This window comes from Phascolarctos cinereus, unplaced genomic scaffold (assembly GCF_003287225.1).
Source record: "Phascolarctos cinereus isolate Bilbo 61053 unplaced genomic scaffold, phaCin_HiC Scaffold_9;HRSCAF=440, whole genome shotgun sequence".
NCBI lineage: Eukaryota > Metazoa > Chordata > Mammalia > Diprotodontia > Phascolarctidae > Phascolarctos > Phascolarctos cinereus.
The window spans coordinates 31,888,951-31,911,378 of record NW_027556402.1 but is presented as its reverse complement, the minus strand read 5'-3'; the positions used below and the strand labels follow the sequence as shown (position 1 = coordinate 31,911,378).

At 37.9% G+C, this 22,428-nt stretch overlaps 1 protein-coding gene across 4 annotated transcripts in view; it reads right to left on the bottom strand.

The window, feature by feature from the left end:
• PPP3CA (protein phosphatase 3 catalytic subunit alpha) overlaps positions 1-22,428 on the bottom strand; it is a 386,217-nt gene that overhangs the window by 5,969 nt on the left and 357,820 nt on the right. For all 4 annotated transcript variants that reach the window (XM_078148623.1, XM_020988294.2, XM_078148622.1 and 1 more), the window contains 2 exons: positions 7,137-7,221; positions 2,447-2,544 (listed from right to left, as the gene is read on the bottom strand). In XM_078148623.1, the coding sequence (XP_078004749.1) occupies positions 2,447-2,544; positions 7,137-7,221 (183 nt within the window). The remainder of the gene's footprint in view (positions 1-2,446; positions 2,545-7,136; positions 7,222-22,428) is intronic.

The following is a 22,428-nucleotide window of genomic DNA, read 5'->3' as shown; positions in this document are numbered from 1 at the left end:
CACCAAGTTTTAGTATTAAAATTCAATCCCCAAACTTTCATTTGCATTTTTTCCTTTCAGTCTTGGTTTGCAAACTTTTAGAGTGCCCATAACATCGGTCAGCAAGAAAGTGGTCAGCTTAGCTGTTTATGCTTTCTTTCCTGTTGAGAAGCCCCACAGCCCTTTCCTGAAAATCAAGGGATCAGAAGAAAATGAATCTTGAATTTGTGATACTGGTTTTGGCTTAAAATCCAAACTAAAAGGCATATATGCTCAAGACCAAAAATGCTTTCCCCAAAAATGCCTCTTTTGGTCATCCAAAATAATAATGATAATTTAAAAAAAATACAGCAAACCAATGGATTAAAAAAAAAAACATATTTAAAAGGAATATAGTAACTTGAGTGAAAAATGAAGGTGAAAATCTGGAAACAAAATAAAACAAAGAATTATCATAAAAACTTATGTTAAGTATGAAGATAAAACTTTGGAACTACACCAGCAATATCACCCAGAAATAAATAATGACTCCCATTCAATGTACCCTGTGGAAATCACTGGACATTTTTTTTTGGTAATGTGTATGTTATTTCTCCAAATGTGTTTAACAGAAATCATGTAGATTTCAGCAAATCTGGTTGCTGTATACTTTGCGCAAATTAATGACGCATGTACAGTAATGTTCTACTGAGCAAGAACACTGCTGTGTGAGAGGTTTTGTGGGTTTTTAAAAATCGTTAGAATAATTCTGTTCAGCAATTAATTAGAGGGTAATTTGCTGCTATAATACTATGTATTTTCCCCACACGCATTAACAGTTTTTGTCTTTGAGTAGGAGAATAACTGCTTTGCCTTAAGACCAAATTCACACATAAATCAAAAGGAATTAGGCAATAAAGCACTGCTAGAGTAACAGCCCCCTACCCGTGCAGAGAGCTGAGACATGTTTCTTGGGACATCTACCGCCTTACCCGACTTACTAAATGATGCCAATGCAGTCACTCTCTGATCACCTGCAATCTATCCTGTATCTCTCTTGCTTGTCTATTGTGGATTGTGCGTTGTTTCCCCCATTAGTCTGAGCTCCTTGAGAGCAGAGAGACTGTTTTTTGTCTCTTTGGATTTCCCAGCCCTTGGCACAGTGCTGTGAAACAGACCAGGTGCCTAATAAATGCTATTGCCTTGACAAAGTTGAATGTTGTTATTTTTTGCTTGGCTCACACATCACTAAAAAAAACCCTAACCATTAGAATACCTGCATCTTGTTGGTTAAGAAAGCAGAAATTGAAAAAAAAAAAAAAAAAGAAAAGAAAAGAAAAAGAGAAAGAGAACCCCAGGGAAGAAACAGGAAAATAAGCAAGAGGCTGAAACTGTGGTGCCAATATAGCTCTTTCTTTTCTCCTCCTTTCCAGGTTCCAATTAATAGCAAAATAACAAAAATAAGAATAACAAGCCTGTCATGCATGACGATAGTAATTATCAATAATAATACAAATTCTAAATTGAAGAGCAGAGAGTAAAACCACATATTCTCACCCAGGTACTGGGACCTAGAGGCAATGCACATAAATGTTATGATTGTCATGCAATTTACATCAAACCTGAATATAAAAAAAAAAATTGGTTTTGTGTTTGCCTGGTTCCTAAACGGTGTGTTTCTGCAGTGAAAACACTGGCCACTGTTTATTCAAATAGGGAGTAAATTTTTTTTTAAAGTGTGATCATTTAAAGTCACCCACAACAGCTGTACTCAGGGGTAGATTTTAGGCTCTGTCTACACCTACAGCTGGCTGGACCACTTTGATGGAACTGATAGATTAATTCAGCCAAGCCATCAATCCGCGCAGTGACAATTAAAAACATTATATATATATATATATATATATATATATATATATATACATATATATATATACATATATATATATACATATATATATATATATATATATATATATATATATATATATATATATATATATATATATATATATATATACACATTGCTTTGTTTTGACTAATTAATTCACTTAAAATCTAAGTTGCACGGGTTGCTGCGACCAAAGTGAGGAAAAGAATAGTTTTACGGTCCTTTGATAACTAAGCTTGAATCTCTCTCTTTTCTGAAAGTGTCAAGCGGCAGCCCAGTCACTGGGGAGGGATAGCTAGACACTGCAGATCTGAATGCCAAACCCTGGCTTTCTCCTACCAGGCCTCTGGGATGAGGGTTCTCTTGGCATCGGGGAGGGCTGTGATGAGCTGAGGACCAAGTTGAAAGCTATGCCTGCTGAGGAGGAGTAGGGACCCTGTGTTTGTCTTGGAGGGTTTGAGACATTCTTTTATGGAAAGTCATGTTTTTTGCTTTTTGGTTTTTTCCCTCAGCCTTTAGAAAAAAACACATTTTGGATCTTGCTGCTGCTGGGGGCAGGGTGACTTTCAGACAGACACACCAGCGGGGCCTGCTTACCGCTCTGCAGGGTTTGTTTTCCTCCGGAGAGCACCCCGCTGGGAAGCATTCCCGTGGGAGTCAAGCCTTTCAGGGTCAGCACACTCTCACTCTCCTCTCTGGAGGGGGACAAAGAAGACAAAACCATCACCTTTTGTTTATTTTTTTCCTCCTTTATCCTGCTCTCTGCAGAAGAAAGAAGAAGCTGTAGGAAGAGAATGTGTTTGGGTGTTGACTTGGAAGTCGCTCATGTTATTTTACCACTCAGTCATCACTATTGACGATGAGGGTGCCTTCAGATAGAGAAGACGGGGCATGGACCGGGGCAGCAGAGGATGGGCGATGTGGGCAGGTTCACCTGTAGCAGTCCGAGATTATAGACTGGGAGCCAGAAGGGGCCTCAGGCCCTCAACTCCCTCCTTTTGTAGCTGAGGAAACTGAGGCCAATGCTGGTAAGGTCCCACTGATGGTGCAACCTGGGTCCTCTGACTCAAAGTCCATTGCTTTTCTGACTGAACACGTTCCTATCACTGCCATGATGGGGGAAGATTGTAACTTTCACATCAGCCCTGGTGGATAGTGGGGGGAGGGGAGGGAGTAAATCATCACCTACACCCTCTCCATCTATTGGCGTCAGGTTCTGGATTATTTTATCCTCCAAGGCACCAGGACACCAGGGCCTACCCAGTATGAATGGTCTTCCACCATCCCTCCCCCAACTTTGGTCTTTGCTCTTACACAGGAAGCAATGATCACACCAATATTGTATTGCTACTGGAAAAGTGGTAATGATCTAATACCCCTGTGACTGGCTAAGCTCTCTTCCCTGGACACGATTCGCAATATGTATTGTATTTCCCTAGCAGAACGTAAGCACCCTTAGTTAGGACAGAGGCAGACTTGTATTTGTAGTTTCTCGACTTACTGTTTGAACTCTAATAATGAGGGGGAATAGGTAAGGCTTCTGTAGGGAGGATCATGTAAATTAAACCTTGAAGGTTGTAAGCAGGGGAGACAATGAGGGAATGCATTCCAGCAACAAGGTAGGAAAGAGATGTTGGGATTGGAAAAAGGAAGTAGGTCATTTTGGCTGGAATGGAGCATGTGTGAAGGGGAAAGAGAGACTTTAAATGTCAAATTTTCCCTAGAGGCAATTGGGAACCACAAAGGTTTCTTCACCAGGTATATGGCATGGTAAGATTTGTACTGTGCATAGATTATTTTGGCAACTGTATGGAGGGTGGATTGTATTGGAAGAAAAAAAATAGAAATTGGAAGTCTAATTTGGAGGCTGTTGCAACAGTTAAGAAAAAAAGTGATAAGGGTTGAAAGTAGGATGGTAAGGGCATCTAGGTGGACAGAGAACCAACCCTAAAGTCAGGCGGACTTGAGTTCAAATCCAGCTTCACACACTTAACACTTACTACCCTGGGCAAGTCACCTAATCTGGATTGCCTTGGGGGAAAAAAAAAAGAAAGTAGGATGGTGGCTATGTAAATGGATTGAAATGAATAGAAGGAAGAGATATTTAGGAGATGAAATCAGCAATACTTGGTGACTGATGGAATAAGTGTGTTGGGAAAGGGAGCAAGAAGGATGGGCTAAGTGAAGATAACTCTGAGGTTGAGAATTTGGGTCACCAAAAGAGTCATGGAACACTGGACTTCACTGAAGAGGTTGAAGGACGTTTGGGTTTAATGGTGAGAGTATCAGGAGTTCTGTTCTGGCCATGCCGAGCGGAGCCTATGTCAGGTTAGGCGTGGAGGTCAGTGAGCAGAGATTGTAAGAACAGATGGGAAAGTACCCGAGAGAAAGGATCTGAACCTGAGGAATGTGGAGGATGTGAGCATTGTGAATGAATTTTTGGAATAGTATAGCTGTATGAGTTGACACTGTATTTCTGCATCATCCTCCAACTTAAATTTTTTTTTATTTAACAAATGACACTATCTGCGTGACGCATCACTTCCCATATCAGTTTCCTCATCTGTAAAATAGGGACAATAATAATTATGCTACCTACTTCACAGAGTTGTCATGGGGAAAGCTTTTAGGAAATTTTAAAATATTATAGACACGCGAACTTTTGTTATCAGTGTTTGGGTCTTCCAGGGACATGGACCATTTATTTGCAGGTACTACAGAGCCTATAAGGCAGTGCACACGGTGGATAGTGAGAGCTGCTCTCAAAGTCAGACTTGGGTCTTGCTAAGCCTTAGCATAACATAGCCTGGAGACCACGAGCACATTCCTCTCACTATTTGTGGAACAAGAAAGGATTAGCCAAGAGAGAAGAGAAAAGCCAGGCACTGGACCTACTATTCTGTAGTACAAGAAAAAGTCTGGAGGCAAAATCAGAGAAGCTTTTGGCTAAATTTAGGATTTGAGATTACACAATATAGGTGTGATTTTTTTCTTTCTCTAGCCTCTCCGGTTCCTCATCACAACAGATCATTGAAAACTGATTATAGAAGTCACATGCTCAAATACATCCTTCCAACCTGAAAAACAAAAATCTCTTGAGGAGATTAAAGTTAAGTTGCATTAATTAGGAACAGAGGACTGCCTTAAGTGAAGAAGTTTGTCATCACCTTCAGGAAGGCCATTTTTTTCCTAGAGTCTTAAAGACTGTTTGAAAAATCTCTGTTTTGTAACAAAAGGAGGTTTTTCATACCCTATTTTAAATATGAAATATTAAATAGACGTTTGTTATTCTTCTCAAAGATTTATTGGAATAATATAGATGATGGCTCCAAAGTATTGCTGTTCATTTTCTGGAATTTTAGTTAAGGGGATCTGAGGCTTTCTCTTCCTTTCTTTCTTTCTTTCTTTCTTTCTTTCTTTCTTTCTTTCTTTCTTTCTTTCTTTCTTTCTTTCTTTCTTTCTTTCTTTCTCTCTTTCTCTCTCTCTCTCTCTCTCTCTCTCTTTCTCTCTTTCTTTCTTTCTTTCTTTCTTCTTTCTTCTTTCTTTCTTTCTTTCTTTCTCTCTTTCTCTCTCTCTCTCTCTCTCTCTCTCTTTCTCTCTTTCTTTCTTTCTTTCTTTCTTTCTTTCTTTCTTTCTTTCTTTCTTTCTTTCTTTCTTTCTTTCTTTCTTTCTTTCTTTCTTTCTTTCTTTCTTTCTTTCTTTCTTTCTTTCTTTCTTTCCTTCCTTCCTTCCTTCCTTCCTTCCCTCCCTCCCTTCTTCCTTGTTTCCTTTCATTCCTTTCTTTCTTTCTTTCTTTCTTTCTTTTTTTTAATCTAGCCCTTGGTACACTCCAACAGAGAGGAAAGATGGGTTCTAAGAGTTTCCCATTTATGGGCTGTCGAGGCTTAACCTTTTGCCAACTCTGGAGCCTAAGGCCTGTGACAAATTAAATTAAAATGCAAAATGACTCATTTCCCAAGAAGTCAACTTTTTACCATGGGTAATATTAGAGCTTTTACTCTGGAAAGTACTTATAAGACATCAGTTTAACCAGAAGAGCAAGGAATTGTTAGTGCAGGTTTAAAGCACATTATTCAAAGGAAAAGTGTGTTTTTTATAACTTTTGTTGAAACAATAGTGTTAAAACATTAAAACATATTTATTAAGTGCTGAGTTCATTAGGCAGGGGTTCTTAATCTGTGGGCTGAGGACACCGTGAGGGCTTTAATCCTTGTGTCCTGAGCACTGGCATTTATATCTTGATTTAGCTCTAACAAAATAGACCGCATGATTCAGCATAATGAATAAGCCAAGACATCTTCTGCAAACCGAACAAATGTCTCATGAGAATATATATTATGACTTCCCTAATGGCTAGCATTTATATAGTGCTTTAAGGTTGCAAAACACATTACAAATATTATCTCCTTTCCCCCTCATAACTACCTTGGCTGTTAGGTGCTATGATCATCAAGATTTTAAAGATGAGGAAACTGAGGCACACTGGTTAAGTGACTTGCCCAGCATCACACAGCTAATAAGTGTCGAAGTCAGGATTCAGACACAGGAGCTTCTGACTTCAGGTCCAATACTCTATCCGTGTGTTCAGCAAAATAATAATTTATTAGAAAGCATTACTTCATTCATAGTGTTGTTGTTCAGTCATTCCAGTTACATCCGACTTTTACCCTAGTTGGGGTTTTCTTGGCAAAGATACTGGAGTACTTTGCCATTTCTTTCTCAAGCTTGTTTTACAGATGAGAAACTGAGGCAAATAGAATTAAGTGACTTGCCCAGGATCACATAACTGGTAAGTGTCTGAGTCCAGATTTGAACTTATGAAAATAAGTGATCTCTTCTGCTGTACCAAGTAGCTGCCCTGAATTTATTGTAGTTTTTTGTCATCATTCATTTTTTCAATTAAGAAATATTAATGATATAATAATTGATAGGCAGCATGGTAGATAGAGTGGAGGGGACTGGCCATAAAGCCTGAGCTTTGTGTCCTGGACAAGTAATTTAACCAATTTTATTGATAGAGGGAGTTTCTCCATCTGGGAATTACCTGAATCAATCCAAACCAGAGGGAGGTGAGCCCCAGAGATTTCACTTATAATGGATTTTGTGGGGCTTGATTGAAAGCTTGAACAAAATAAAATCATGGGTCTTGCCCCAACACCTACAATTACTCTCATTTGGACTCTATTAATTTTTTTTAAGTTTTCAAGGATTCTCAGACTCAAAATGGTTGAGAACCAAATGTACAAACCGAATAAGGAAACAGAGAACAAAAAGCAAGTGATCCCACCTCAGAACTGAGAACACTCTCGCCATCTTGCCTATTGCACGGATCTTGTTCCTAATCACCTCCTTCCGGGCTGCAGCTGTGGCTCCTATATATTTTAAAACAGAAAGTTAAGGAGTCAGTGACATTTTCTAACTGTGATTATTTATCCGATTAACAGAAATCACACTACACAAGAGGTAAGAAAATGTTTTTCTCAAGTAAATAGCTAGGTAGTCCATGTTAAAGGTAACTGTTTTCAGGTCATCGGTCCCCCAGCTGTCTATTCTTTTACCCCTCACTCCACCCCCCCCCCCGACTCTCCCCCACTCCCACACACAGAGCAGGGTAGGGAGGGAAGAGATCGCCTCTGCTGCCAACTACAGTCCATCTCTTCTTGGACTCCCAAGAAGAGTGGAAACAGGGGCATTGCCACAGCAGATGGTCGGGCAGCTGTCCACATAAGCTTTCAAGGTGAATCACAGTCAAACTTGTTATGAAAAGCAGTAGATTCAAGTTCATATAGGGCCAGAATGTAACCCTGACAGTAAATAAACCTGTGATACTGTGTACCTTAACACACAATGTTCTGAAAACACAATGTTCCTGAATTGTTTGCTTTATTTATAATATTCTTTTCTAGATTTTCAGATTATTTGCTGCCTTAAAAGGCAGAAGGGCTAAGCTAGAGACCAGTGGTAGGGACAGAAATACATGGGTCCAAGTCTTACCTCTGACACGTATCAGCTGTGCAAACATGGGCCTGTCACTTAAACCCTTGGTAGCCCAGGCAGCTCTCTGACACAGCCCTCCCAGTCACCGGGACGTGAAAGGGATCAAACTATTATCCCAAAGTACTAGTCCTTCAGAACTGAGCCAGAGCGCATATCCAACCCCCCCACAGAAAGAACACATGCTCAGCTCCCTGGTAGATGCCCCAGTGGAACGGAGCTGAGGGTTAGCCCATTACACTTACAAATGAGGTGCCAATACTGCATTAGTGGACAAAGGTTCCAGAATAAGAATTCCCTGCACTGATTAAAGCACATGTCCAGACTCGGTTCCCCACCAAACCAAAAAAGCCAAACCTCCAAATATCAGACAGTTGTATATGTTCTACTATTACCGTTCACATGAAGAAGTTAGGCATTGGTTAGACAAATTCATCATTTCTTACATAAGGACTATAAAATCATAAGGTGACCTAACTTTCATTTTTACTGCTTATCACTATTAGAGATTACACAGTTCTCCTCTCCTCCCCACCCCACAGTTTGCATACTATCATTCAGGAACTGATGAATAATTCTTAAACTCCCATATGCATTTATTAGCATGGGCAGAACTCACAATGACAGCTATTTCACTCTCGGACTTTATCATCCAAAACAAAAGGAGATGGACCCATAGATTTTACTTTTTATAGATTTTTATGGGGTTTGATTACAAACTGAAGTGGAAGTACATAATTTCTTCTCTTCCTGAAGCTTATCACGATACAGTACTCTTCAGACTACAGTTACTCTTCAGACTGTGCTCCTGCATTCATGTCTAGGGATGAATTCACACCCTCAGTTATTTCTAATGGTGTGAACCACAAGGTGTGACTGAAGTAAACATTGGTCTTGGGATGACCAAGACAAGACCAAGACCGAGAACACAAGGTTCATGTCGGTACGGTAGATAGAACATTTCAACTGTTTCTTCCCCTGGGTCATTAAAGTAAGCAATAAAATAGCCTCAGGTCTTTCTAATCTGTATTATCTATTTGGGTGTGTATGTCTAAGATTCTTTAAATATCATTAACAGCTCAAATCATGGAGAATTATCCAAAGGTCATTTGTCTAAGCCAGGTAGCTTCTTTGCTTTGGCTTCATTGAATGTCTTTCCTATTACTTCATATTTTCTATTGTTAGTTTGAACTCTAATCCATTGAGTTTTCATGTGGAAGCAGACTATTCACCATTACACTTGGCATTCACAAAGTATATTTTAATCGAAAGATTTAAAGTGAATAAGTAAGCCCCCGGTATCACTCCACACCAGTGAGTAAACCAAGGCACTAAGAAGTGAGGACATAGAGATCAGGTGAGTAAGCCTTCACTTGTTTGCTTTTGCTGGTGGACATTACCCATGCTGGTGGAAACTGGTAAGGGGATGATTTTTTTTTTTAATTCAGAAACAGGTGAATATGTCTCGCATTATCAATTGAGAAGGGAAAAGAATAAAATTAGGGAAGTGAAAAACGTAGGGTGAGGAATGCATGATTTATATTTTATGATACATAATAAAGTAAAAGAGGAAAGCAATAGAAGAAGCATCCCAAATGAAGCTGAACAGCAAAAAGAAAGAAGGGAAAAATGAGCATGGAAACGAGGCACATGTAGGACTCTCCATTTAAACCATGGAGTACTGCTGCTCACAAAAGCCAACATTTTATAGCCATATCCATTTTACCCTTCTATAAATTTTCAGCCTGAGTGTGTTACACTTTATATTAACAGGACATCTAGTCTCACACGCACCCACACACACACACCACGTGTTACACATAATGGTGTTTAACATTTTATAGCATCTGTTCCTGAAAGGACAGCTGCCTCTCACTAAACTTCTCAATGCCTCCTGAAAAGCAGGTAAGTACATTCTGTTATCTTCCTTTTATAACATGAAAAACTAAATGACTTGACCACACATAGAGTAAGAAGATAGTCTTCAGTTGGGGATTATTTTCCAGTAAAAACTAACCTTGTAGCTACCATTACTTGACCTTCAAGTCCTCACAGATCTTTTCAAAACACCTAACAAAATATGGGAATGGAAGTTTCTGGCTATTAATGTCTGAATTCAAATGACAATAGTTGAAGGATAGCAGAATAAAATGACACCGAGGGGCCGTTCCTTATACACCCAGTGCTCCTGATCCTACATCTTCCATACTGGCAGAAAACCATTAGATCGGGTTTCCCCCCCAGTATTTTTATTCCGTTGCAAGTACTGCTGGTCATAATTCAACATAAAGTCCAAGGAAAAAATGCATGCTTTTGGAGGAGTTTTACTAGCTGTAATATGCATACACACACTGTTCTTTCATATTTCAGATTCTTGGAACTCTCTCGGTTTGCTCTTGGACAAAAGCTATGTAGAAGACTTCCACATATGCAGAAAAAGAGAGGGCTCTCACCAAATGCAGCTGAAATACAGAGCTAATGACTGAGGAATCTACGATGAGATCTCCCTCCTAGAGGGACATCCTGGCAAGTGCTCATTTCTGCAGGCAGAGGACAAGAAACAATTTGTACATTCCAAGGGTCCCCAATTGAAAAGTGAGGTTTGATGAATTATATATACATATATATATATATATTTTTTCATTTTTAGGGATAATTCAAAGTCTTCCAAGAATGAGAAACCTGTGGCCTTAAGACTGCATGTGGCCCTTTGACTGAGTCCAAACTTCACAGAATAAATCCCCTATTTTGTGAAGTTTGGATTCAGTCAAAGGGCTGCACTTGAGGACCTAGAGAGCCACATGTGGCCTTGAAGCTTCAGGTTCCCACCCCTGTCTTAGACTCTTTGTACTTTCCAACAAACAGGGGGAAATCTTCCCCCTTGATATCTATTTCTTCCAGATATTAAATTCTCTCTCTCACACTCAGGAAGCAACAGAAGTTACGTGACTTGCCCAGGGTCATACAGCCAGTAAGTATCTGAGGCCAGATTTGAACTCAGGTCCTCCTGACTCCAGGGCCAGTGCTCTATCTACTGTACTACCTAGCTGCCCCCAGATATTAATTCTAAAAGTCTTTTTTTTTCTTTAACATCTGTAGTGTAGCATTTACAATTTCCAGAACTCAGGGCAAATAGAGCCTTAGAGGCTAAGCTGTGTGCTTGTCACTGGTCCAAAATAAAGAGGTGAATGGAATGAATAAGATACAACAAGGGGATCTTTAAAGGGCAGCTTTTCACACAGATGCCCTTTCTTCCCCTAACTCAGCACGAGGATGGTCTCTTGAGAAGTTTTAATACTAAATGTGAAGGTGCTGGCTGGTAAGTGCTGTATCTACCTATGGCGGTTTCCAGACTCCTGGTAGGAGCTAGAGTCAGCAGAGAATCACACCGATGAGCGACGAAGGGCTGATGGTGGAAAGATTCTCACAACAGAAGGAGATGTGCTCTGCATTTCAGCTGCTGATAAGCTATTTGTGAGGTGGGCTGTCTCACAGTTCTTCACCTTGTCTATTATGCTACTATACATTCATAAGCTGGGGCTGGGCAGAATCTGTTACAGAAGACACAAACTGTGATTTCTCTCCTGCCTCTAATCCAGGAGTTCTTAACATCAGGTCCATGATTTCCCTGGGTCTGTAAACTTGGATGAGGAGAACATTATATATATCTTTATTTTTACTAAGCTCTAACTGAAATTTAGCATTTTCTTCCATTTATTTTCATATTTAAAAACACAAGAATTTTAAAAATATTTTTAAAGTCTTCACTAAGTGCCTAAGAAAGGTTAAGAACCCCAATCTAATCCAACAAAGATTTATTAAGTGCCATTCTTGGCCCGAGCACTAGTAACACAAAGACAGCATTCACTCTACCAAGTGCTGCTGTCTATTTTCTGAGTTTACAGAGGAAGACAGCACTTCCTAGGACAATGAAATGAAACAAGAGTAGGGGGATTTTGCAGTGTATGGCTCTGAGGTATAATCTCCCTAGTTAATGAGTGATATAGAGAAAACACTTGGTTCAGCAAAACTTTGTTTTGAAAGAAAAGAAAGTTTTAATATAAGCTTAGTTTTGCCTAATATTTATTTAGATTTCGTTATATTATGGATTTATAATTTTTGCCCCAACTTAAAGAAAAGAATAGACAAATCTTAAGTTCTAATGCATCCATAAAATGTTAAAAAGACCCAGAAAGAAGGCCTCTCCCTTTGGGCCAACAATGCTAGAGAGAACATGGAGATGTATCACCCAAGATGGGTAGGTGTGAATGAGTTATGGTAGGACATTGCAGGCCATCTAATCTGATACCTCTCATTTTACAGATACGGGCAATGAGGCCCAAAGAAGTGAGATAATTTGCTAAAATGGAGCAGAGCTAGGATTTGAACTGAGGCCTTCTGGCTCTTCTGATTGTCCTTCCTATACCATATCATATCGTCTCTTCTTGCATCAATGAACGATGGAACAACAAAAGGAATAGTAGCTACATTAAAATTTTCCATACAAATGATAGCATAGACATAGAAATATTTTAGTTGAATTTAATAAAGAAAAGACAGGGAACTATTATTTCATTGATTATTATACTGATATCCCCTCTCTCTGTAACTTGAACTTATCCATGCAAAGCATTCAATTAATATATTTTGTGTGTCTATAGAAGATTTATTTTTTAAAGTGCTTAATACAGTTGTATTTGGCTCTAACCCAAATCCTAACCTTAAATGTCTCCGACTCTAACCCTCACCTAAATGAAAAGAGCAAGCATGGAATTCCTGTTTCTGGTAATCAGTAAATAAAATACCAGTTTATGCATTTTTTTTTCATAAAGGAGGCATTCCCCCAAAAAATCTGGGGAAAAAAATTGTTCCATCTATATTTTTAATGGAAAAAAAAAGCATCAATACATGTCTTTCCAGCTAACTTTGTATCTCTATATATTTTCAATTAGGAGAGGTAGGGCAAGGTAATAGAAAGAGAGCTAGTTTAGAAGGTAGTGACCTGGGTCTAAATATTCCGCATGCTATGTGATGTTGGGCAAGTCATGGAAAGGCTCTGTTTGAGCCTCTAAAAGAGGTCAAATAATACTTGCACTACCTACCTCATAGGATTCTGAGGAAAGGACTTTATAACTCTTGAAGTATTATATAAAGGTGAACTATTACTGTTATTGATGAAATATGGAGTATATGCAGAGAAGTCCACTTAATTCCAACTTCATTAAAAACTAAAAAAGTTTAAAATCTGTGAGAAGCTGCTATAGTAGATTCTGAATGCTGATTGTAAGTCATTCCTTTTATTGCATATAACATGCCTGTCACACTCCAACCTCCAGGCCATATTTCTAATCAAACGGATTCCCCTTTCAGTCTAAGAATATGAGCTATGAACAAAAATAAATGAATAAATAAGTTAATAAATGCATTTTAAGCAGTATTCAAAAGGGAATCCTCCAACCAAAAATCAGGTTTATTTTATATCTCTTATGCACACATCTAAAACACAATGCACCTAAGTACACGAATTTCAAGATCTGCTTTAAAAAGACCTTTTCCAAACAGCAAGGTTGGAGTAAAGCATAAACAGTATATAACTTTGGAATTCTCTGCAGAAGTGCTTGACAATTATGAGTCTCCAGACAAATTGTCTTGCTCTAACAAAATGCATGTCCCATTTTGGGCTCCATGAGCAGTTGCAAAGGAGATTTCATCAAAATCAACCCCACTATTACCAACATAATAAATGGTCTCTCAAGACAGATTATTTCCTCTTCATTAACATGCATTTTTTGAAAAGTGGATTTTAGCTTGTGCATTTTTAGTTGTTTTAAAAGGATTCCCCAAAGATATGGAAATATGCCTTCAACATATTGCACAATAATTTATTTTTCTATTGCCCTTCAATTTTTTTTTGTTTGTTTGCTTGAGTTTAACAAAGCAAGCCTACCATTTTGGGCTTCCTCATCCCAACAAAAGTGGCATCTATGACATCCAATCAGTGTGGGTTGTGAGTCTGCACTAGACCAGGAGCTAAGGATAAATGTTTCACTCTATTTGTTGCCACCATCTCTACCCCCAGAGCCCAGTGGGCTCTTTCTTCCCTCCTCTCCTCCCCATCCCTTTGCCATGTGCAAAGGAAAGAAATGGGGAAACAAGCATTTATTAAGCAGCTTCTATGTGTCAGGGACCTAAGCCCTTTGCATATGTTATTTCATCTGACCCTTGCTACAATCCTTCTGGGGATAGGTGCTATTACCTCCCCATTTTACAGAGAAGGAAATTGAGGCAGACAGACATTGTGACTCACCCACGGTTGTATGGTTAGTAAATGTCTACAATCAGATTTGAACTGTTAGCATTCTATCCACTGTGCCACCTAGCTTCGGTTGAAGTTCTAGAGTGTCTCTTAATTAAAAGTTCATAGAAAAGATACCTTAATTTGACTTGGAACTGTCCTCAGAAGACCTACAGGACATTTCAGAGAGTTCCTTAGGAGAGAAGGCGAATTCTTTGAAATTGCCATTTTAATCCACTTAGAGTAGATTCTAACTGAGTCTGGCCTCTACACTTGAATCTAGGTTATAGTTCCTATAAATGTTTCTTGTCCCCAAACTCACATAGATTGTCATGTTAAACAGTGTGTGTGTGTGTGGGGGGGGAGATTTCCTTGATCTAATATAGAGAAAACAGTTTACAATATCACAACTTAATCTTCATGCTACTGCAAATTGTAAGCCTGAGTTCCCATTCTTGTTGACTCAATATTCTGCTCACAGTGGCTATTCAGTTCTGGTCCTTCAAAATAGTATGGGCTGATTTCTTATTATGCTGGCAACTCCACATAATACAGTCTTCTAGAATTAGATATTTCAGTAGGTCTCTTTGGGGCTTAAACCAATTGCTAAAAAGCATTCCGGGGTTATAAAATGGACCTCAAGTATAGTAACAAGATCAAGCTTTATGATATCTTTCTTCCCTCCTGGCCCCCAATTCTCTTCACTTGTAAAATTATTGAATGCTTTATGTCAGAAATTTTAATCCCATATACATGAATACTATTCCCAAATGTCAAGTCAAGCCAAGGATTTATTAAATACCTACTATATGCCAGGCACTGTGCTAAGTTCCAGTGATACAAAGAAAGGCAAAAAAAAACAAAAACAAAAACAAAAACAAAAAAACAAAACCCAAAAAACCCAAAACAAAACAAACAAGCAAAAAAAAAAGCCAAAACCAGTCCCTACTCTCAAGTGGCTCATAATCTAATGGGGGAGAAAATACACAAACAACTACTTACAAACAAAATATATACATGATAAATGTCTAATTATTTCCCTTATTTGGCTATCTTAGTCCTTGGTTAGAAGCTACATTAGCTTTCAAATTCTAATTTGATCTGCTCTGCATAAAATTTTCACACATCTACTCAAACGGACTAAACTTGAGGACCAGTGATTTGCTATAAAGAGGACTCTACCCATTCCCTGCCTACCCACCTTTTTGGTCGAGACCTGTGATTTTGCTGAAGAAAGCAACTCCTCATTGGGGAATCCCTCCAACAATGGAGATCTACAATTTTTTATCTTAGAAAGATGCCTGGGAATGCTGAAGGGTTAGATGACATGTCTAGGATCAGACAGTCAGCATGTGTCAAAGATGAGACTTGAACCCAGGTCTTAGTGATTTGAAGGCTGGCTCTCTAGGGACCACATCATACTGACTCTTACGAAGTTAACATTAGAAGGGCAGCTTTAGGTGACTCAGTGGATAGAGCATCAGACCTGGAGTTTGGAGGACCAGAGTTCATATTTGACCTCAGACACTTAACACTCACTAGCTATGTGACTCTGGGCAAGTCACTTAACCCTGATTGCCTTTCAAAAAAAAAAAGTTGACATTAGGTAGGAGAACCTTAATGAATTCACACCTGATTTCAAAGTTTTAGTGTGAATTTTAAAAATCTCCATGCCAATTAAAAGGCATTTTCCTAGGTTATTTTCCCCATGTTAATCAAAAAAGAACTGATAATTTATGAAAACTTACTTTGATTTTAACCTTTCATAAAAGTAAACATCATGGTTACAGATGAACATGGTTAGAAGTAGGCTAATAAAGATGTAAATAATTTCTGTGAATTCCTTTAAACCCTAATGTTGTTTCACTTTTCTTGCAAGAAAAAAGGAGCAATAATGCCACCTTGTATTTAGTCAGATTTATTGTGTAAATCTGAATAGAATAGGATGGGATGTATACAGAAGCATTTATTAAGTACCTATTTGTGCATAGCACCATGCTAAGTCTTACATTAAAACAAAACAAAAAAAAAAACAATCCTTGCAAATGAAAACATTAGGATGAAATCTTATCAAGGTCCCTGACGCTTAACTACATAGAGAAAAACCGATGAATAAGTACTGTTCCAATGCAGAATCACTAGCCTTTGATTAAGTAACTCCTCAAGACCAAGCTTGAAGCAGGATGACATTAATTTTTTGGGGGACGATCACAGTGCCATTTGGTACCCTACTAAATTAGCCTTAAAGGTTATTACAGCTCCCTAACCTAGTAGCAATTAATTCCTTAAGAACTGTTATATTGGCTCTTCTCAGCAATGCAAGGATCTCAGACAACTCCAAAGGACTCACAATGGAAAATGCTATCCACATCCAGAGAAAGAACTTTGGAGTCTGAATGCACACGGAAGTTAACTATTTGCTCTCCTTTTCTTTTGTTGTTTTGTTTTGTTTCTTCTTTCTCGTGGTTCCTCCCATTAGTTTTAGTTCTTTTTTTACATTATGACTAATGTGAAAATATGCTTAATATGAATGCATAAGTAGAGCCCATATCAGATTGCATGCCATCTTGGTATGGGGGAGGAGAGGGAAAAAATTTAAAATTCAAAGTCTTATGGAAATGAACGTTGAAAACTAAAAATAAATTGATTAATTATAAAAAAAGAACTGTTACGAATCACATTTAGCAGAACAAAATCATTCAAAGACTTTTGAGACTATAGAAAACTTACAGTTTTAATTGTGTTTCTTATGATTGAGAAGATCTTGGGAAAAAACATAGTTAAATTCTATTAAATTTTCATTAGTAAAATGGGGGAAGAAGAAGGATTAAGGAAAAAATATTTTAGGAAAAAATATTTTAGGAAAAAGGAAAATAGAACCTAGTATCTCAGATAATTAAATATAATTCATATTATCTAAGTATTCATTAAACGTCTGTGACCTTTGCACCCTATATCTTTAGAGACCAAATATTTGGTTTATAAAATATTTTATATAAAATGAAAAGATGCTTTAGGTACTTTTTAAAAATAGGTATATATTTAATATATATTAAAATATATTAGAACTCTCTATTAAATGAAAAGATATTTCAGATATTTTTAAAAATATGTATATATTAGGACTCTCTATACCTTGTAGGTGGCATTTATTAATTGTACTCATAACATACAAAGATCATTTTTAGAATATCAAGACCCTCAATACTCATATATATATCAAAAAAGAAATAAATATATACACATATATATATATATACACATGTATATATATATATATACACATATATTATGTCTGTGTGTATGTGTGTGTATATATACATACATACATACATAATTCTCTGATTATACCAATTCATAGTCTATCTGCCTTTGGCATCTAGACTTGGAGAGGAGTGGCCTTTGCTAGAGGTTATTCTATCGTATCTCCTTAGTGGTAAATTTGGGAGAGATGAATAATACTATTAAACGTGCTGATATGTGTTCAGAAACACTGCTACATAAATTGCAAGCTATTAGATCAGTGAATGCTAAACGAAGTTGGCCTGGAAGATAAAGGCAGACCTAGGTAGAACATTTCCTGGTTATTGGTACCAGTCCCATAGAGTCTGAATCGCCATCATAAAGAACACGAAAGGAAACTTGCCGGGTACGTTCGGTAGAGACTGAGTTCTTGTATGGAACGTGCAGAAATGGGGGTGATGATTGGGAGCAGGGATATATACACAGGTTGTTGGTGAAAAGCACTAAGATGTTTTACTGAAAACATATCAAATCTCACAGAGCTCAGAGCTCTAAGGGAAAAGAATGGGAACAGTAGGGTAAGAGCTTCTGCCCTATGCTGTCATTACCCTCCCCAACCCACGGCCAGCCCTCCAGAAGAATATGAGGATGGGTAGGCTTTCAATGCCAACAAACTGGGTGGAGGGACACTAGGGCAGAAATTTAAACAGAAACCTGAAGATCCATAGCAATGAGGCTTCTGAAAAAATGGTCCAATGGAGCCAATTTGGAGATCCTCTTCCAAGTTCAGTTACTTGGGGAGGTTATGAGGGACCTACTTTTGTAAACCCAATTTAACCAATTAGATGACTCACTTGGGGCCCATCCCCCTCCCCCCTTTTTTCCTTTTGAGGTGGTTAAGTGGTAAATTGTGCATACTTGGCCTCATAAAAAGCATCTGGTTACCAGTTGGCATTTGGAAGGGACAGGAGAGTTTTACAAAAAGAGATGGGTTTGGTAAACTGCATCTATGAGCCCTTGTCCTTCACTCCCTCACCCCTCTGCCAAGGGCCTACATTCCCTATGACTAGCCTGCATTGCAGACAATTAAATCTTGCCTTCAGGGTGGGACTACACCTGAATGAAACAAAGCTTTAGGCCTGTCCTGACATACAACTGCTATGAACTGAGCAAATGAAGTGGTGAAATTCAACAGGGGTCATCAGGGAAACTATGGTTCAGACATTACAGGAGTAATGGTAGGCAGTTTGATACATTCTTTTCTCATAAAATATGAGGTAGATAAAAAAAAATGAAAATAACCACTAGCTGATGGGGGGTATCCAGAATCAGAGTAATAAAAATAATTCTGCCCTGACCAAGGCAGACCCTAAACTTCTACCCCACCTGGAAGTCCTCAGACACTTAATTTGGAATGAGGCAATGCAAAACTGAAGGCCCATTTTTGCCTCCTGTTTTCCATTATTTTTGTTTATGATGAATGTTAATATCTGGCTAATTTTGGACATTAGCCAACAAATTTTCAGATACACCCACACACACATAGTTTTGAGTTTGGCCTGTGATTTTATTAATGTAGAGAGCTCTTGATAAGGAAACTCCTATCAATATAGATTTTACAATTTATAATCTTGGAAAGTTGCCCAGGGGCATTGAACAGTTAAGTGACTTATCCAGAGTCACACGAACCCAGATCCTCCAAGTCCTCTGTCCATTACTTCACGTTGCTGATTTATGCTTCACATTAGGATCTGGTCAATTTTGGACATTAGTCGCACTAATGGATTGACATTTATAGTTATGTACGTAAATATGCATGTTTGTACATGGATATGTCAATGGCCGAAAATTTCAGTTTGGTCTCACAATTCTGAGATGCCTTTGAAATGTGGTAATTATGTCAGATAATTAAGAAATGTCTTTGTGCCAAATCATGGATAGTACAAACAAAAAAAGGGCTTTTGTGTCAAGTTGTCTATTGTATTCTTACATCATTTTAATTAGTAACTTGTAAGGTTTTTAATTACTGCAATCAAATGTGGTAGGCCTGACATACAGCTAATTAAAATATGATGGCATTCAGGATGCGTGCTGGCTGGTTGGGACACTGAAGCCTCTGTTGCTAGGTTATACTGTTAGGCGTGAACTACACAATGCACTAGAGAAGATTTGCTCATCATACCCTTTGATACATCTGTTCAAATGATAAAAAAGAAAAAAAAGTCTCTTTTGCATAACACTGATCGGTGAAGGGATCGAGGCAGAATTCAGAGAGTGTATAAAAGCTTCCAAATCGAATAATTGAGGAATGATCTAAGGATTCATTTGGAATTTACAAATAACCTCAAATGCATAACCAGATCTTTGTTAATGAAGAAATTCCAACCAGATAAAATTGAAAGACGATTCATGGTAGATTCTGGAGCCCCTAAAGAGTCTTGGGTCTATTAATATAATGTCTTCTATTCTCTTCTATGTACAAGCCTCATAGTGAGAATATAATACAAAGTAAATCCAACTCTTTAAAAAATAACATAAGGAAAATCCCAATGGACAAAGTTACCCCTGGCTTCACAAAACATATATGTTATGCTAGTTTTCTAGAGCTAACAAATTTATTTTCATACGACCAAGTGTTCAATGAAAGCAAAATATCTATTTTCTCTTATGAAGACATGTGAGTATGGAATTCTGTCTCTCTCTAGAACCTTTCTTGTGTCAAGGATTCCTTTGACCTAAGGACAGTCATCTCAGGATAACATTGACTAGCTGCAATTATAATGGAAGGAAATGCTTCATTTCAATTTGAGATTAGTAAAAATAAAAATGTAAGACTTTTCAAATCCTGGTTTATGGATTGCCTGAAATACATATCCATGGACCTTTTGGGGGGGGGTCTGTGGACCCCAGGAAAAGGCACCTGCTCAAGGGAAGGTAAGCTACCTGGTACCCCTATTCCCTAGGTTATCAGAGATAAAGATAGCATGCATCTTACCAGCAATCATATATAACATACATACATACATACACACATACAATGTAATATAATATGATTAATATAATAACACATATCCATAATTATAATAATTATATGATGGATACTGTAGCTTTCTCAGTCACTAAAGCACGAACCTTCAATCATCTTTTAATCCTTCCTTTATCCAATATCAGAGGATTGTGAGCATAGCTGTATGAGTGTAGATCAGATGTATGAGAGTGTAGGGATAAGCTAGTCTGAGACACTAATTTTATAAAAGGAGAAGGTTGAGTAAAAAGAAATGAAATGGCTCTGGGATGCCCATATTCACAGAGCTAGAGGGTCTCAGAGCTGGGATTTGAAAAGGGGCCTCATGATTCCAAATTAATCTCCAGCTGTTGCTACTAGCCATCTCTTCCCTTCCAGTCACCATCTTTGTTAAGGCCTCAGTCGACTCCTAAATGTTCCCTTTACAATATTTTTCACTCTGTGGTATTTCTACTCCCTGTTCCTAACTACAGATCTAAGTCAATCTCTTCATTACACTACCCTCATGTTCAACGACCATATTGACTACAGGATAGTCACCTTTCCTTAGTCTAACGTACAAGAACCTTCACAAACTGGCTTCCTTTCTAACCTTTCTTTTTTTTTCTTTTTTTTTTTTTCACAACTTCCTGACAGGAGCATCACAGTGGATTGAGCAGTGGACCTGGAGTCAGAAAGGCCATAGTTCAAATCTAACCTCAGACACATACTAGCTATGTGACCCTAGGTAAGTCATTTAACCTCTGCCTAAGTTTCTTTATCTATAAAATGGATCTCCAAGGATGTTGTGAGGATAAAATGAAATATTTGCAAATCATTATTAAAGCATTATATGAATCATCATCATCATCATCATCATCATCATTATCATTTTGTCTTCAGCTTGAGACACACTGGTTCCTTGTCTAAAATGAGGTTTGCTAATTGTCACTTCTTGTGGATTTGCTCAAGGGCTGTTCTACCATTTGAAATATCCATTTCTGTCTTCCTCATAACTGCCAATTATGGGCCCTGGTATGATTGTTGCTTTGAACTCCTGTGTAACTTACTGTCTACAGTACTCATATGAAACATTTAATTGTATAATGCCTTTTATTTTTCCTCACCTCATCTTTTTAAAGGTGGATAACAGTAAAACCTTCAGTAACTATTTCAAAGAGTACTTCTTCCCTAACCCTAATTGCGCTCTAACCCTAACCCTAACCCTAAAATAGGATAATGTAATTAAGGTGCTTTATATGCCTTAAAACACTGTATAAATTGTCATTATTATTAAACTTTTCATCTACAAGTTCACTTACTCCTTGTGTGATCTTGGGCAAGTCACTTAACCTTTGTGAGCCTTGGCTTCCCCATCTGTAACATAATGAGGTTAATCTAAATGATCGACAATGTCCCTTCTGACTTTGGGTCTCTGATCCAAGGCTAATCCTGTGATTTTGCTTTTTCGATTAGACTGTAAACTGTTTGAGGGTAGACGTAGTGCTCTTTTGTGTTTTTATTCCTACCACTGGAGATATGGCTTTTAAAGTCTTTCACAGCCTGGTATTTTCTTACCTTTCTGAACTTCCTACACCTCATTTCCCACCATGTACTTGAAAATTAGGATAAGAATCTATTACATTTTCTAGACATCTACATTTTCCCATTCCAGGAGGATTTAGAAAACTACCAATATAAAATGGTTTTAAGCATTCTTTTCTTAGAAATCTCCAATGAAAAACATTCCAAAGTCTTCCATGCTAATCTGTTTCAGACTCTAAATACCCTTGAAACAATGGACAAAGTTTATATAGAGCAACTGAAGCAGTCCCAAATGCCATGGTGATTGATGCTTAGATCAGGTGGCCGAGGAGATGGTGATAGAGAAATTACAGGATAACCTAAGAAGAATTTATTTCTTACATTTGGCCCTCTACACAATCTTGGAAAAGGCTGAACCTTTGGCATTCCTAGAAAGAAGGTTCAAGTGAGTATTTTGAGTTTGAAGTCACCATGAGATCATGCAGTCTAACCTTCTCA